The 17,581-nt window shown below is 41.0% G+C and overlaps 3 protein-coding genes and 1 non-coding gene across 4 annotated transcripts; 2 read left to right on the top strand and 2 right to left on the bottom strand.

Moving 5' to 3' along the window:
* Positions 1 to 3,526, top strand: psmd8 (proteasome 26S subunit, non-ATPase 8). Its single transcript, XM_038692525.1, has 6 exons — positions 1 to 73; positions 848 to 950; positions 1,051 to 1,216; positions 1,984 to 2,084; positions 2,555 to 2,666; positions 3,389 to 3,526. Exons 1-6 carry the CDS (start codon positions 1 to 3, stop codon positions 3,524 to 3,526), a joined length of 693 nt encoding a protein of 230 aa, XP_038548453.1.
* A 610-nt stretch (positions 3,527 to 4,136) lies between these two features.
* Positions 4,137 to 8,173, bottom strand: LOC119882368 (protein piccolo-like). The gene is made up of 5 exons (XM_038692382.1): positions 7,556 to 8,173; positions 7,404 to 7,463; positions 5,927 to 6,781; positions 4,619 to 5,658; positions 4,137 to 4,448 (listed from the first exon to the last, which is right to left on the bottom strand). Exons 3-5 carry the CDS (start codon positions 6,742 to 6,744, stop codon positions 4,378 to 4,380), a joined length of 1,929 nt encoding a protein of 642 aa, XP_038548310.1. The 5' UTR covers positions 6,745 to 6,781; positions 7,404 to 7,463; positions 7,556 to 8,173; the 3' UTR covers positions 4,137 to 4,377.
* Positions 8,174 to 9,042: 869 nt separating this feature from the next.
* On the bottom strand, positions 9,043 to 9,114 carry trnap-agg. Its single transcript has one exon. It is a non-coding gene; the product is annotated as a tRNA-Pro (tRNA).
* Positions 9,115 to 10,130: 1,016 nt separating this feature from the next.
* spred3 (sprouty related EVH1 domain containing 3) lies at positions 10,131 to 17,578 on the top strand. The gene is made up of 6 exons (XM_038692380.1): positions 10,131 to 10,409; positions 12,050 to 12,215; positions 12,381 to 12,549; positions 12,655 to 12,716; positions 12,844 to 13,002; positions 13,412 to 17,578. The coding sequence occupies exons 1-6, from the start codon at positions 10,399 to 10,401 to the stop codon at positions 14,414 to 14,416; spliced, it is 1,572 nt and encodes a 523-aa protein (XP_038548308.1). The 5' UTR covers positions 10,131 to 10,398; the 3' UTR covers positions 14,417 to 17,578.
* Positions 17,579 to 17,581: the final 3 nt, after the last annotated feature.

Genomic DNA, 17,581 nt, shown 5'->3' with positions numbered 1-17,581 from the left:
ATGGCGTTGAAAGAGACTGCGGGGTTGTATGAGACGCTGAAAGCAGAGTGGAACAAGAAAAACCCAAACCTGAGTAAATGTGGAGAACTTCTAACCAAACTTAAGGTAGAGTCGCACTTTTTACTGTCTATTTTTATTGTAAGCAGGAACGCTGGCTAATATTAAGATGCGTCGGCGCTGTTAGCAAATGTAGCTAAGCTTGCTAATCTAGGCTAGCTAGGCTAATTTTGAGCGTAAGTTTGAGTATTTCCATTAACCTTTAGACACCTACAATGATGTTTCTTTTGTGATAATAACGTTGAGTGTCAGTTTGTTAACATCATTTTATAGTTTTGCCGAAAAGGCAATTTAATCGTTTTAGGATTTCTGTTACGACAATCAGGAAACAAATCATTATTACTGTCAGTGTTGCTAATGTTAACAGTTAAGTCATCGTTCGCTAATTCATTCTCCAGCTAGTTTCAATCTGGAGCTGACACAACAAAAACAAACATTAACATGATAGTTAGTGAAGACAAAATTCTTTGTTTTTTAAAATATTAATGTTAAAATTCTATCGTTCAGACGATGGTTTTACTTTCCAAAAACCCAGTGCCGTAGTAGGAGGAGCTACAAATTTGGATAACACAAGTGACAGGTGAAGTTTGAAATTTTTATAGAAAATGACACCCAACTCCTCTTTACAGGTTTCATTACTGGAGCTGAACTTTTTACCTACCAGTGGGTCCGCGCTCACAAAGCAGCAGCTCATTTTAGCTCGTGAGTATATGTGGCAAGTCAAGTTGACAGACAACATGCATTTAAAACATGGATTAGTTATCAATTAAGATTTGTGTCTGTGTTTTAGGCGATGTCCTTGAAATTGGAGCCCTGTGGAGTATCCTCAAGAAGGACATCCCTTCATTTGAGAGATACATGGCCCAGCTAAAATGTTACTACTTTGATTACAAGTAATGCCACCTTCGTGGTTTTTCCTGTATAGTTGGATTTTGTTACTTTCTACTAAGTGTGTTTTTGTAACATTGCTCTTTCTTTACCTTTCTTATTAAGGGACGAACTACCTGAAGCTGCCTACATGCACCAGTTACTTGGACTGAACCTGCTCTTCCTGCTCTCACAGAACCGTGTGTCTGAGTTTCACACAGAACTTGAGAGACTGAGTGCACGAGATATTCAGACCAACGTATACATCAGACACCCAGTGTCCTTGGAGCAGGTACTGCAGTTTACCCCCAGACAAAGCACATAAGTCATAAACATAAGGCTTTATGTTGCATTGTTATGAGTGTCAAGGGATTATATTTTGACATTTGTACCCACAAATTAATAAATTGGGTTGTAGAATTTCTTAATTGATTTACCTAAATTAGTATCGTTACATTATTTGAGCAAAAGGATTTATTTTTATTTATTTATTTAAAAGGGACAGTGCATATTAATGAATGTATTTGCTTTTTAGCAATGTAAATATGCGAGAATTAGCCCGGAGACAATTTTTCTTCTGTTGTCCCTGGCAATTGGTTGCAGATTGTTGTGACTAGTCCAGAAAATTAGGGAGGAGCACCCAGAGGGTTAGTGGAAGGCTAGCATTGTTTTGGGGTAGTGGTGCCTTAAAATTAATTGATGAATTAACTGATGAATCAAATTATCATATTTCCTCTATTTTTGATATTTCAACATTGTATTTATACAGTTTTGGCACTACAGTAGACGTTTCAGTACTCCATGTTTACTTTTAGTTGGCCATGTTTGACTCCTGTGTGCAGACATGTCTCAGGTAATAGACATCTATCTTTATAAAGTTTGATTTAGATTTCAAAGTTACAAGCACAAATAAATTGGCAGGACTTGGTAAATGTTTTCCCAGATGCAGGGCTCTGTTGAATTCAATGTTTACATATAATATAAACACAGTGTCAATAATACCTTGTATGTAAATACCACTGTAATGTGTTATGTATATATTATATTGCTCATTTTCAGTACTTAATGGAGGGAAGCTACAACAAGGTGTTTCTTGCCAAAGGCAACATCCCTGCTGAGAGCTACACCTTTTTTATTGATATTCTGCTTGACACAATTCGGTAAGAATCAACATGATAACCATGTTTCATCATTTCTACACTCGTTTCTTTTTTGTGTGCTTTATAACCAATGCTCGTGTTTATTTTCCTTATAAAATTATTTTGTAAATTTATTTTGAGGTCCCAGTGCATCTTGAGATTAAAAAAATTTGCTTGTGTAATACCATGGAAATACTAGTGAATGTCATGACTGGTTGACAGTTCATTCAACCTTATCCCGATATATCGATAAATGGCACCTTCAGCATAGTTACGGTACTAATTGTTTATGCTACCTAAGATTTTAGCCAAAATGGATGACAATTAAACACAACCTCCTTTTCTTTCCTATAGTAAGTGATCTCTAGAAAGTATTGACTCTGCAAAGGAATCAACTTCATTTCAGTTATTTTCTAATTATCAGGAAGACCAGGTGATGATATGACATTGTCTTTTAAAGATAATTTAAACTGTGGTCTTTTCAATTGCAGTGATGAGATTGCAGGTTGCATAGAGAAAGCATATGAGCAGATCCAGTTCAGTGAAGCCACCCGTGTGCTTTTCTTCAGTTCCCCCAAAAAGATGACAGAGTATGCCAAGAAGGTATGTATATATTTATTTGGGAGGCAAAATGAATTTGTATGTCAAATTAAGTAGTATGCAGAGATTACAAGAAGAAAACATTTGCTTCCTGATTTAAAGAAAAAATTTAAAAAATTGTATTGTATTTTGAGGCTGAAATGAATATAATGGTGTGAGTGTCCACTCACATTTTCAGTACGAGGTTTGGTGGCAACTAACTTATTAATTTTTTAGTTATCTGAAGAAAAGAGAGGTTATCATGAGGGCTGGTACCTACCAAGATGCATCTCACATTGTAGGCGTCATTACTACTAGACATGTTTCTTCATAATATATCTTACTAATATAGGGAAAATGTTTGGATCTCCATGGATGCATAACATCTGCATTACTGTACCTTGTGCTAGCTGAACCCGAAAGGGCATGTCATTAGTGTAATTAGCTTTAACAGCAAAACCCTGTTAGGGTTTTAAAACAAGGCTCAATGCAGGATAGGATCGATTACTTAGTCGTCCAATAAGTAGTATTTAAATAAACAGAAGCCAATGAAAAAATTTGGTTAGGTGGAAAAAGCAGCCAGTCACTGGAATGGTAGATTGCTTATCGTTTAACCTTCAGCTGTTCTTCAACAAGTTTTTCTTGTGATTACATTTTTAAAATTGAAACAAAATTCCTTCCTAGGTTCTTTCCTAAAATGAATAAAAGTGGTAAACAGCCCAAACTGATTGTTCATTTCATTTCAGAGGGGATGGAGTCTGAGCCCAGATGGCTATTACTCTTTCACCAGTCAACAGCAGCGGACAGAAGAGGTGACCATCCCCTCCACAGAGCTGGCACAACAGGTCATCGAATATGCACGACAGCTGGAAATGATTGTGTAATCCACCCCCAGGAACACACTCAACCATGTACAGACACACTCAGACATACACGCTGCTGATCCAGTATACATCCAGTCAGCTCAAATGCAATTTCCCTGAGGAATATGACTTTATTGATTGCCAGAGTGGTTGATTTGTTGCCCATACCTCAATAATCCACCAACCATTATTTTTCCTGTATTATTAAACCTGTCTGCAGGTCTTCCTGTCTGGCAGTTTGCTTTCATGTTAAAAGATGGGGAACAAAAGTAAAAGTATGACAGGTGACTAGCGGATTCAGCTATTTCTACACATCTACCTTTTTATTTGCATACAAAGATTTAAATGTTAATTTTATCCAGGATGCCATCTGGTTGAAAAGTTGAACTTTTTATGGGTCCAGCTGGTGACCAAAATAAGTCCAGCTGCTACATTACCTGTGGGTCTCAGCTCTTTTACAACTACAAGAAAGTTAATCACAGTCACCACCACTATAAACACAACTTAACCTACCCCCCTTTGTATACAAAGTTGATTTTCTCCTTAGTAGAGCTCACAGAAATGTATTGCCCTTGCCTTGTATCCTAGCAACTGACAGAAATGCCATTGAAGTTTGTGAGTGTTTTCTAAATGGTAATACCTCTTCCTCCCTAGATGGTTTGTAATCCAGTTGATCTTACAATGCAAATCTTTGTCTGCAATAAAGGATTCAGAAAATAAACTTTTTGAATGATTGAGTTTCATTTATTTTTTTTACACTACAACTCTATAACGTATTTTTACAAATTAAAAAATGTGGGTGATTAATGTAACATATCTTAAGTGTCTTCTCTCATTGGCGAGAATGTCCTTCCTTTTGTGTCTTGTCATTGCTAAGCAAGCTGCAAATCTTTCTTTGGTGACCCAAGGAGGCCCATACAGGTAGTTTGGGCATTCGTCAGATCTGTAGAAGTAGTGGGCAAAGATGTCATTTACTGATTTTTAACCAGTGGTATAAGACAGAACAAAGGAAAATACAAGGAAGAACAAAACGGACTGCAGAATGTCTGATAGCAAAAATACCGTTAATAATGTTTGAGTTTGAACTACAAAACGGCTATAAGTGTAGCTCACCATTATGCAGGCAGTCAACCTTATGGGGACAGACCCGATTCACTGTAAACGGGTACCATCGGCACTCAGCGTGGACTTTGTGTACAGGAGGCACTGCAGGTGTGATGCCTTGCTCCAGTATTTCATTTTTAACCTGACCATTCCTGTTTGCTTTCATAGGGTCATTTCTTGTATTATAAGGTTGGTTTTGATTTAATGCTTTGAATGCGCATTGTTTCTTAGGTTTAACAGCAGTATCTGAAGGTAGGGAAACCTTAAGTTCACGCTGGAGCCTCAACTTGACACTTGGGTTATGAGTTGCAGCATTGTTTGGGGCAGTTGTAGGCCTCCTTTCAACAAGTGGGTCCTTTGGTGTGGCAGGTGCTAGTGCTTTTACATTGACTTTTTGCGTGTGAGATGAAGTGTTCCCATAGGTGTTACTGTCAGCTTTGTTGGGTTGAGGTATTTGTTGTGGCTCATTGCGTTTCTTGATTTTGGTTTTTCCCATGGCAGCGTAACCTTGCTGCTGTGAACTCTCTTGCACAGTGGTGACAGTGTCTTCAGCTGTTTGCTGGGAGCTCTTATGGTCCTCTCTTGTCTGAGCCTTTAATTTCTTTGCTAGTTTCCGTCTTAGTCTCATTTTTGTAGTGTTAGCACGGGTTATTTCTGATTTGACCCTCAAACAATATTGATAGTCCACTGTTATGATGTCAGTGTTTTGGTTCAGGCATTGTACATTTTCCTCATTCTTGATGTGAGCTATTGACTGATTTAACATTTGTGCTGCATGGTCTGGTGGCTCTGTAGACTCGGCGACAGGCATTTCAGCAGTGCCTGGTATTGTTGTGCTTCGCTCTGCAATGCTGTTCGCCTTGTTTGCTGCATGGCAGGTAAAGTCATTGCTTGCTTCGTTCACACAATTGAATTTTTGACTCGGTGGTTTGTTGTGTAGGTTTTCTGTAGTTACATCTTTGACCACCTCTCTGTAGGTATGCAGAGGTGCTTGCATTTCAGAGGCAATAAGTTGAGGGTTCATCTCTTGGTGCTTTTTACTCCCAAAACTGGTGAGGTTGGCACACACATGTTCATATGTTACAAATCTACAGTACATACAGAACATATATCTACACAAGAATAAGGGTGCTACAATATGGGTTGTTAAACTATTAATCTGTTAGTACTTTACGCAGCGTCTTAACGAGGTTGAGGACAACACTGAATAAAGCAGGACAACATTGCTGGTATCATCATTATATTGTATCACTTAGTATTTTTGTTTTTTATTAATTCTAATAAAATGTATTAATGCATACAAAGAACTCAACTCACCTGCATTCTACCCAACGTGAGGTAGTGCTGCAGAGTGCCCGGTTTACTTCTTGGACTGAGTCTGCAGTAGCCCTCATACTCGGGTCACACAGTGCAACAGTCCTTACTGTCTGTAGTGGTACCTCTGTGGTTTCCTTTACTGCAAGCCTCTGCTGTGACTGGTTTAAATTTCTAGATTCCTTAGGTTGAGTATGACCATACATTACCTTTTTGTTTTCCTGTTGCTGTACTGGTGCTGTAGTTTTTTTCTGTTGCTGCACTGGTGCTGAATGTCTTGACTGCTGCTGGCTTACTTTTTCAGGTACATCCTGAAATTGCTGTTCAAATTTTCCTGCAGTTACTTTCCCACCACAGTATGGTCCAGTGCTTGGTTTTGCAGGTGTGGCCTGTTGGAGCATTGGTTTTGGCGTACAGGTCTTTTTGTCCTTAGGTTGTGCAGGAGATGTGTGTTGTTCAGTCACTCTCACAGCTGAGGCCAGATTTGGGATATGCTTTACTGGCTCAGCATCCTGTGAACTGCTTACAGTCTTGTGAATTATTTGTTTTCTGTTTTGAGGGGCATCAACTGCAGGAGCTTGAAGCATCCTTGTGAGCATTGCTTCATTACCATTACTGTGTTCCATTTGACAAGTAATAAGTTGAGTAGGGCCTTGTCCTGGACAAGTGTCGGCAGTGTTTGAGAGGTTTCCAGTTGAAGCATTTACTTCACCATGGTTAAAGTCAGTTGCCTCGTTGGTTGCTGCTTCTTTTGTTGCTGCTTCTTTTGCATTCCCGTTTTTTATGTCATTGTTGAATGGATGCTGATCTTTGTGTTTCATCTTTTTTGACTTATATCCATCCTTTTATTCCATTTTCCTGCAAAATATTTGTTGTGTTTTATCAAGGTTAAGCCTGGTAATATTCTATAATTTTCTTATTGTCAACAAATCCAGTGAAAAGGCCAAAACCACCACTGAACTGACTACTAACAAGTTCGGTTTGTGTAGCTAAAGCTGTTGTTGATTAGTGAACCTTTAAAAATAATAATAAAGAAGTCATCTTTCTAGTTAAAGATGGGCTAAACAAATAAATAATTAACACTGTTGGTTTTGGTACTTTCATGGTAGTCCTATTTGTGGACAATAAGAAAAATAAAAAATAACAGCAAAGGTGATGCAAGGAGAGACACTTTTCATGTTTTGTGGTTTTGTAAAGACCACTTGATGCACATTATTTTATCTCTGCTAAACAGTTTTTAATCTAGCTAGTTGTATATGTGGGTGCTAAATTTCCAGAATTATAAGCAGTGTATGATTCCAACATGTCATATAATATTCTGGGCTAGAACACAGTACAGTTTGTCCAAAATCAGAGAGGAAAATAAGGTTACAGAACATGACAATTGAAGTTAACAGATAACAGACATTCTTAAAAAGGGGTTGGGGGAATACTGTGTCAAATTACCTATTGGATATATTGTAAATTTTGATTTTGTTACCTGCCACTGAAACTCCCGAAGTGCTTAAGGGAACGTCAGACCATAAGGGTTTCCGCTTAGCTTAACACAAACATTCGTTAATGTTACCTTCGTGTTTCCCAGTCATTTTAGAGTAACATTAACATTAGACATTTATTCTGCTCGCTTGCTACCTTTAAAAGAGAAACGTTGTTACATGGTGTAGCTACAGAAACATGCACCACGTATGTTGACTTATTGATTAATTAACGGTAACTAAAGTTGAGGAATGTAGGCTAACGTTAGCTTGCGTTAGTTGTAACGGTTGCCTACAACCGTTTGCAACAAAAAAAAAAATGTCGACATTCAAGCTACATTAATTTGACGTAACGTTATAATTAGCTCACTAAAAGGTTGAGGTCAGATTATTTAGTTTTACAAGTTGAGTTGTTTAAGCAAACTAACCGTTGTGGTAAGGGAGCATTGACATTTATCAGATTAACAGACAAATTGTTTTGACAAACGAATTTGTGAGCGAACGAGACATCCGTGTTGCTGATGTTTAGCTGCTACATCAAATGTTTATTGTTGTTTATGTTTATCATATCAGTTGATTTTTATGTCTAAGTTAGCCTACAAGGTTAGCTAATGGGTGCCGCATTATTACCATATCTTGTTAATAAATTAGTTAATATTGCATACTCCTAAATAAAGTTGTGTTTAATCAAATATCCTCAATTAACAAACAGAAATCCTGGGGAAGTTTGAAACGTTTCTGGGTGTCTGGAAATAGAATAAAGCTGCCATGTTCATTCTTCTGTCTGCAAAAGGTAATAGGGTAAGTAACAAACACAAAGAAACAGAGGGCCGGAGGTGGTTGTGGAACTGCAGTGAATAAAAATATGTGACCTTCAGCGTAGGGTATATCTAATAGCCTAACGTTATATCATAACAGCTGTCAGTTTGGTCGTCAAGTCTTTCCCCCAATAATTTTCATAATGATATAATTTTTAAAAAGTGATGGGTCAATTCGATCAATCACCGAAAAATCTTTTTTCATGTCAAGTAACTTTTTTGTACACAAAAAAGCAGAACCATAGTAGCCTATACTTTATAGTTATTAAATTATTGTGGACTAGGCTACTGATACCACGCAATATTTTATCATGATTTTATAACTTTAAATTTGGTTGTAGAAATGAAGACAGAACCATCCAAAAGTAGGCTATAGGTGTTTATTTATGTACGATTATGTTAGTAAGGCGCTGTCCATTGTGCTGAAATATAACTACGTAGCCTTACGCCCACAAATTTATGGATGGAGCAGAATGCCTGCCATATGCTTGTAAATGTTAAAGCCATGATAATTAGGCTACCTATGTGACTGATCATAACAGATTCACCAGTGTACTTAATCCACGTAAGGAAAATTGTGTTTTGAAATTGTCACCTGCAGGAAGCTATGGGCATCATCTGGACCGGGATGTGGAGTTTTCCCGATGTAGGCCTGCTATTAATTCAATCGTTGATCATTTTCAGGAACAAGGTTAGACTCATGTGATATGTCGGCAGCATGCGTTATAACATTTTCTACAAGGACATCAGTGAAAAAACACAACAGCACTCAGTCTATCATTGTGACCAGTTCCATATCCGCAAGTTCAAAGAGAGAAGAAAATACGGGCTCGTCCGGGATTTGAACCCGGGACCTCTCGCACCCTAAGCGAGAATCATACCCCTAGACCAACGAGCCATTTGGGGTTTACGGTAAGCAACCTTCTGGCAGAATTGCCTTGTTGGCGCCGCTTGACTTATTGTTGAATTTGTTGACTTGTTACTTTAAACCACAGAACTTTTAACCCACTGCGCACCGTAAAATGCCCGTTGCCCCAGTGCTAGCTAACAATTTGTGTTGTAGCCTATGCTTATTGTAGCTTGTAAGCTAGGCTAACGTTACTGTTTACATTTAGCCTACAGAAGATGCCTGCATCAAATTCGTGTAATTCCATAAACCCGGAGATAAGTTATGAGTCTAATGTTCACTAAAACATCAGGTTCGTATAAGCTATAACACCACAAAGTCACATAAAGTAACTTATAGCCTACTTAGAGAATCTATAAAGTTTACCAGAGACACGGTGCTATTTTCAAATATGGGGTGGTAATTTCACAAATAAATAAGAATCAAACTAAACGTGTTTTTAAAGTTTGAAGATGTCGTTACTTAATATAGAGAGTTATTGCTGTCCATGGTGCTGAAACCTCTGTCGCTGCGAGCACCAACGCGAGGATCCTATAGGACACTGAAACTTTGTGTTTTTCTTCCTTCTTATGACGGACAACTACATAATATAGCCTATAGCAATACAACAAGCCAGGCGTGTGCTTGTGTAATTTAAAAACACAACGGGCAAATCTAATTTTATTTTACCCGTAGACCTATTTAATGTTTGCTGTAGCCTATATAATTTGTGTAGCCAATCAACCGGAGGTCATTGACGGTTTACCAAGCTTTTCATTTGACCACCCACGTCACTTCATGTAGCTCTCAGCAACTCAGTGCTCAGTTTCAATCATTTAAAACCACACGGTTACACCGACAAAGCCTATAGCCCATCTAACGCCACGATGCTGTCAATGATTAGTGTGGATGTGTTGGCACAGGGCAGGTAGAGCGAGAAAGAGAATAAGCGAGGGAGTGATTTGGAGCGAGCGAGAGAGAGAGAGAGAGAGAGAGAGAGAGTGAGAAGGAGGGAGGGAAGGAGAGAGGGAGGAAGGGAGGGAGAGAGAGGGAGGATGCTGCCAGCGGAAAATGGCTGCTGCAACCTCAAGCCTATCCTGATACACCGAAACGACATCAAGGTGGAGAGAGAGAGCGAGAGCAAGGGAGAGAGGAAGAGAGCGAAAGATTAGGAAAATGAGAGCAGATAGAGAGAGAATGTGAGTGAGTCTGTGAGTGTTTCCTGAAAGGAGGATAAAAAGAGAGAGAGAGGAGACCCTGGGGTGGGCTGCTGCAAGCGGCGGGCAACACCGAGCCATGGAGGGCGAGTAAGTCCTTACATTTTCATTTTTAACATTGCACATAATATATTAAGCCTTTCGCCAAAACAGATAGAAAGAACGCCACCGCCATCAGTGTTACACCAACCCAGCACCATGCACTATCACAATCGGTGCTCTACAATTTAGCAGGCTGCCGAGAATAAAAACACCATTACGTAGTCTTGAATCAACAGCATACACCCCATTTCCGATATATCCATGCCAATATGTCATAAATGTTAAGCCACCTAGGCTACATGTGGAAGTATGCTTTTAGACGACTGGCACACAATCTACACGCACAAAACTAAAAAATAAGAATGAAAACACATTAAATAACAGAAGCTATGCAATAATTCGCAACTAAATGCGTGGTTAGCGACTGGTAAAAACAGTCACGAAATCAGTCAATGTGTAAAATGTATGGGGGGAAAAAAGGCGAAATATGGCGAGTTTGGGGCCAACATCGCGTCATTCAAGACATGGCTACAGTAAAACGAGGGAGGGATGGAGGCGTTGTGATTTTTATCAACGTGTCTCGGGGTTTCATTATGATTTTTTAAAGCCAAACTTTATGAATGAAATGTGATTTTTTTTCTCTCGCTCGCTCTCCCTCATCCTCACCCCTCCTCTCCTCCTTCCCTTTTCCAATCGGCCCCCTCCCCCATCTCTCGTTTCCTCTCCCATCCTCTCACCCACTCGTTCCTTTTCCTTCTCTTTTTCACACGCGATTGCATTGTATTCAGGCCTAATAACATTTCCGGTGAAATGTATAACACACAGTGCGATGTCGAATCCAGCCTTGCTCTATCCCATTCATAAAAAATATAACATAATATCGGGGTTTGTTAATGAGTGCGTGCAGCAGGGGCGGAATGGAGAAAAGAAGCGTCTGGGAAAATAATTGCAACAATTAAAATTCAGTGTGATTTAAAAATAACGCGACTGTGCATGCATTACATGCACATGTCGAACTGCGGTGTTGAATTATTCAGCCGATTGGCGAGGGCAGAGCTTATTTTTGCAAGAATGCCGGGGCCTCTGATGGCGAATGGGTGCGTTCATTGATACATCTATGTGGGAAATACTCATTCTTCCTCCCTCCTCCCATTTGGCCATTCTCTCCTCCTCACCGCTGACTTTCTTTCTATCCATTTGCGCGATACTTCCTTTATTGTCAGATAGCCTACGGTCACTTGCACGCTGACACATCCCAATTCTCATGTTCTCCTAGCAGCAAATGTTTAAATAACGCCAGGCCAGACCTATCCAAATATTTTGTATAGGCTATTTGTTTACCGTCATCACACGCTAATTAAAAGTAAGATTTCACTTAATCACGTGGCCCTTGATTATTACAAACTGCCTTTACTGTTACTCTATGATATGCCTTTGAGTTGCTACTGAAGCTGCCAATTCTGTCTTCTTTGTGTGAATTTTATCATGCAGTCTTACTTCAACAGAGCTGAAAAGAGTTGCCTTAGCAAATCATTACAATGGAATTTGTACAGCATTTTTGTATTATGGAAGTTGATCCAGACTTTTTTCAACTGAATGTTTGCGCGTATTTGTGTGTGTGTCAGTGTATTTCATTGTGTTGTTTAATCAGCCTGGGCCTCTGCTCACTCTCTTGGCTTCCCTGACAGTGTGCGTGTTCGTGCAGTGGTGATGACACGTGATGACTCCAGTGGCGGTTGGGTGCCCCTTGGAGGTGGCGGCCTCAGTCATGTGGTCATATGTAAGGGGCGGAGTCATGACGGCAGGGGGAGGAGAGAATACATCATACGTGGAGAACGGCTGCGAGATCGAGCAGTGAGTGTGTGCGTGTGTTATGGCTGTCTTTGGTGCCACGTTGCTCCTCAGCACCACCTAAAGACTGTAGATTCATGTTATGTGAGGGCATAATTTGAGTAGGGGATGCATCTTGATTGGTTAGCTAACTTCTTATGTTGCCGGCATTGCTATGTTTGTCTTCAGCCAGTGTTGGAGTGTGCAGTGCAAAGAGGGTTAGTGTACAACAAGGTGAACCCCATCTTCCATCACTGGCGAGTAGAGGATCGAAAGTTTGGCCTTACGTTCCAGAGTCCTGCCGATGCCATCTCTTTTGAGAAAGGGCTGCAGACCGTCATAGACAAGCTTGACAGAGGTACAAATACAAGAGTCACATAAAAGCTGATGTCATTAGTTGTGTTTGAATTAGCTTTAGAAAGTCTCTAGCAAAGCCTAAATCCTCTCTTTTCATGTCATCAAGGCTCTGACTCGCCCTCGTCCTCCACACCAGAGGAAGCAGACACGGAGGATGACGGACAAGCTGTGAGTACCTGAGCAGTTTGTTGTTTGACCATTTATTTTGTAAAAAAGGGCTCGTTTACACTGCCACTGGACCCCAGTGCAGTTATTAATGTTTTTGACTTGTGGGATGACATGCAGCCTCTGCCAGTCCCATACAGGAAGTGAGTCGTCATCCAACAGCCGAAAGGAGATGCTTCCCAAACCCATCACCATAGTGACAAGCGAGTCGTCTTCTACCTGCTTCGTGCGGCCGGAAGAGTTTAGTTTTGGTTCCAGCCATGCCGTCACCACTCAGACACCGGCTCAGGTAGCACAACACCTTGTGCTCTAAGTCTGTCATTGGTACCTCAGTGTCAACAAATTGCTCAAAGGAACAGACAGAAGTTGATTTACTGTAAAAGGGTAGTTCTTAAAGAGTGGCCTGGGAACCACTTTGGGTCCCATTTAAAATGTATTATTATTAGACACTAGAGCAATGAACAAAACATGGAGGTTGACTGGTTGATTTTAATCCACCCTTAAGTCCATACCTGCGCATTTATTTAAAGTACAAACAAAACGACCCACTGATATCACATAGAACTAAATCTTGTCAACTCTGGGATTCTAGATTACCTGTATACCTATTTGAGATATCCTAGAGATGAAAACCTGTAACTGCAACTTCAGTACACACTGTTCCTACCTGACTTTGTAATCCTTTACCCTCTCCACAGATCCACACCAGGCCAGGACAGCACCAGCTCTCACAAATGACACCTGTGTTGAATCCCCCAGCGCCCCCGCCCCCACCTCCTGCTCCACCTACTCCTCCTGTGGGTCCCCCGCCCTCATCTCCTCTGTCACCCCTCTCACCCACCATTTCTCTGCTGGAGGAGGGTGACCTGCACAGTGTGGACCCTTGCAAAGACCTGTGGGGTTCTCGAGGTTATGAGGACTACCGACGGGCGGGGGCCACCAGGACTATGGTCGGGGGGCTGACCGGGGGTGTGGTTGTCAGTGGTGGAGGGAGTCTGCAGGACAAGTCAGAGCTGTGCGTGGTTCGCTTCGAGAAGGAGCTGGCAGGAGTGGGGACGGCAGGCTGTGAAGTGACAGTAAGCCTGGACAGTAAAGCCTCCCAGCGTCTGTCCTCGTCATCGCCCACCTGTATGTCCATGCCCAACGCTGTGTCAGGCATGTCCTCAGGTGCTGGCTCACCCCAGGAGACGGGCAAAGGCTCGCCCTCTCCCTGCTGCATCCACACCTCACTGGCCACGCCCCGGTCGCGGACTCGTAAGAGAGGAGGAGGGGCCAGCAGCAGTGGCGACCCCGGGGTTATCTCCCCCGACGACGATAGCCCTTGTCCTCAGGCTTCGTCGTCATGCTCTTCTCGCTGTGTGTACTGCCGCTCTGTTTTCAGCGCTTCGGAGAACGGGCGGGGCCGCTGCAGAGATGCCCCAGACCCAGCCCTGCACTGCCTGCGCCAGTGGACCTGTGTGTGGTGTGCTGAGAGTCTACTCTACCACTGCATGTCGGACTCTGAGGGAGAGTTCTGGGAGCCTTGCTCCTGTGATGACTCGATGGGGGGCCACCCGCACCCCCTCTGCTGTGCCCGCTGGTTGGCCCTCTTGGCCCTGTCGCTCTTCGTACCCTGCATGTGCTGCTACGTGCCTTTGCGCGCCTGCCTGCGGTGTGGGGAGAGGTGTGGCTGCTGTGGGGGTAAGCACAAGGCTGTCCGATGAGGCCAGGCTAGCGGGTGGGAGGGGTTCCCTGGACCGAGGAGGTTTGGGTGTTGAGAGGAGAGAGCACCTGCTGGGACGTACGAGGTGGAGCTTCAGGCGGAACAGTGCTCTCAGTAGACCCAGACCTCTGACGTGGCCCTCCAAAGCCCCATGGCCTTCCGCTGCATTCTGCTCTCTCTTTTCAACCTGGGGCCTTCCTCACTGGTCCATGCCCGTTAAAGGTGCACTGCACTCAGACCAGGCTCTGTTGGAGTCATCTGAAGCCTTCATAGTGGATTTAATGAGGGTTGGCTGAGAGTTAGCGGTCAGAGACTTTATCACAGGAAGAGAGTGGTAGAGGCAACGATGATGTGTACACTGTTTCAGATGTCTGTTTGTTTGTTTTTTTATTTAGAAAGAAAAACACAAAAAGTAAATATGTTTATATATATGATTGTTATAATTTTAATTGGTATATTTTATTAAATGTAAAACATATTGACAGAATCCCCCAATGGCACACACTATCACGTATTCACAAACATGAGACCTTGGGGAAGTTATTTGTTTAATGTTGGCCTGTTTATCAGTCAGATGAACAGATGTCACCCTTTACCTCTAATTTTACCTCAGATGTTACTCAAACCCTGGGTAAGAAATGAAAAAATAGGAGGGGGCGAGCATGAGTGAGTGCAGTCTCCAAGAAAGCATGAGCATCTGAGAACACTGGTGTTGTCTTTTGGTCAAAGGAGTAAACCCCAGTGGAAAATGCAAAGGAACAATTATTGTTAAGGGAAGTTGCAATGACAAACACAAAGACTTAAAAGTCATAATGTGATTCATTATGGTCCTTTGTAACCAAACACAAGGTTAATTTTGTTTTTTGAAAAAAAAAAAAAATCAAGAATGTGTGTCGAACATTAAACACCCTCACATATTTTTCATCTTTCCATGTATTTTCAATATTAATCATAGAAAACATCACATCTCACCACTGTACTTGTTGAATCAGTCAAGGTGCTTACAACTGAGGCCTCTGAGTGAGTCTATTCTACCTAATGTACACAATGACCGTACATTCTGAACCCCAAAGAAAAACAAAACAGCACCCCATGCTAACCAATCTGTAGATGTGTCTAGGCCTTTGAATGAGACGCCACCAAAAAAAATTAAGTGCAATGAACAATGTAATGAAAGAGTATTTTTGTACCAGTTGCTACCAGACGTTAGGAAAAACTAAACGGAAATTGAAAAGTGTTGAATACTGTAGTGTGTTATTGTGTTCGATATCAAGCAGAAAAGATAAATAGGAACACAAACTTGTCTGAGAGCAGCAGCAGGTAGCGCACAGGTGTGACATTTCAACATGTGTGCTGTACATGGACTGTTGACCCTGTGATAAGAAAAGAGACACATTAACTTGAAAAATTAATGGCATTAGGTCTTTGTTTGGGCACAGTGGCAGATGTGTTTGCTGAATGTTGCTTTAAGTATGAAGTTAAAAAGCTGCTATTTTAACTCCTGTCCTAACCCTATTAAAACTTTCCTGCTGCATCTTAGCAATTGATGAGGTGTGTGGCAGAGTCAAACAATCCTTCTGCCCAAGGTGCTGAGGATGCTAGACTGTGGGAGTAAGGTTTTTTGTACATTTACAGCTGGTCTTGAAGATAAATTCACCCCAAGACATTTTTAAAAATGCTTCCGGTGATGTACCTTGCATTTATGTGTCTATTTTGCTGATTGGTTGTATATTTTTCTACATTCAGTTACTAAGTGGCCATGGGTAGATTAAAAGCTATTTCCATCACAGCTCCAACAGATTTTGTTAACATAATGTTAAATCAAAAAATCTTGGTATATCAACATAAACAAGTTTTTTGTGCAAGTCCCTCAGAATCGAAGAGCAAGGGCCTTTTGTGCAACCTCCAGGTTACATCAGTGTATTAACAATAATGCAAGTTATATATATTATCAAAGAGGTAGACAATAGTAACTAAATTTGCCTTTTACATTAGGATTGCTTTATTTGTTGACTGAAACCTGAGGCTGTAATATTCCAATCACCGTTATTATTGGATTCAAATCGTAAAGCAAGGTAGATGGTATGTAGGGTGAGTAAAAACGGGAACACTGAAGAATAAATGACAACAAATAATGTCAAAATAACACTTGAAATGCTCTGAACATCATAGAATGATGACATCCTAACAGTGTAAGAGAATCTGTGGGGAGATTTGTCTTTTAAAACCAGTGGCATTTTCCTTTAAAAAATGCTATATAAGGAAACACTGACTAGTTTTACTACAGTGTCATGTCTCAAATGGAGGTTCACCTGATAGACCTTGAATTATGGCAGAATGAACCATTCAGAAGCTTCACCAGATTATTTACATTTTAGGTTTAGCCAAGAACTTTTATCCAAAGTGACTTAAAGTGAGTGAACAGGAAGTAGGGTTCAGAGTCAGGACACATGACTGATGAACACGACCCTTGACCTCTCGTTATGGGGCGGTCGTGTTCATTACTAGGTCAGCCTGCCAACAATGTTGGTCCATTTAGAAGGACAAAAAAAACAAACAAAACACTCTGTCACAGTGACAGGAAACATAACTCAGTCAGTCACAAGACTGGCATTACCTGATCCTAAATTAACCCCCCGTCCCCCCCACACACACACACACACCCACCCCACAATTCTGCAATGCATAGACCTGCACACAGATACACATGTTCACTCAATGGTGCAGATATACAGTACTAGTAAAGCCATTGCACAGTTTGCTACTTCTGGTTCAGATATGGTGTTAAGAGTACAGTACTGACAGTCATGCGATCACAATTGCAGGCCCCATTCTTACATCTTAATAAATGTGCCTTTTGATTTGAGTAATCAATAACTTATGATTTTTAAGTAACTCTGTGTTAAGTACTATTTACTTTATGGGTTCTTGATTTCTGCCAATGTGCATATTTTCAAATGTACGTATTTATTAGTTTCAAAGTAATTAATGAGATATTACCTGTTTATTTATTTATTGAGATATTTATTCTGATTCTTTATTTTTTTGAGACAGGTTTTATCTTCCGTGCTGTCTTACTTCTGACTTTGTGCCAATGTGCTGCTTTGAGGTGTTACATATCGTGGGTTTGTATCATTATTAAACCCTCACTCTATATTTTAAATCA

This window comes from Micropterus salmoides, unplaced genomic scaffold (assembly GCF_014851395.1).
Source record: "Micropterus salmoides isolate LMB-PRFRI ecotype aquatic unplaced genomic scaffold, ASM1485139v1 Ms_hic_scaffold_3, whole genome shotgun sequence".
In the NCBI taxonomy this organism is placed as follows: Eukaryota; Metazoa; Chordata; class Actinopteri; order Centrarchiformes; family Centrarchidae; genus Micropterus; species Micropterus salmoides.
The sequence above is the reverse complement of the archived record's forward strand: the minus strand, read 5'-3'. Positions and strand labels throughout refer to the sequence as shown.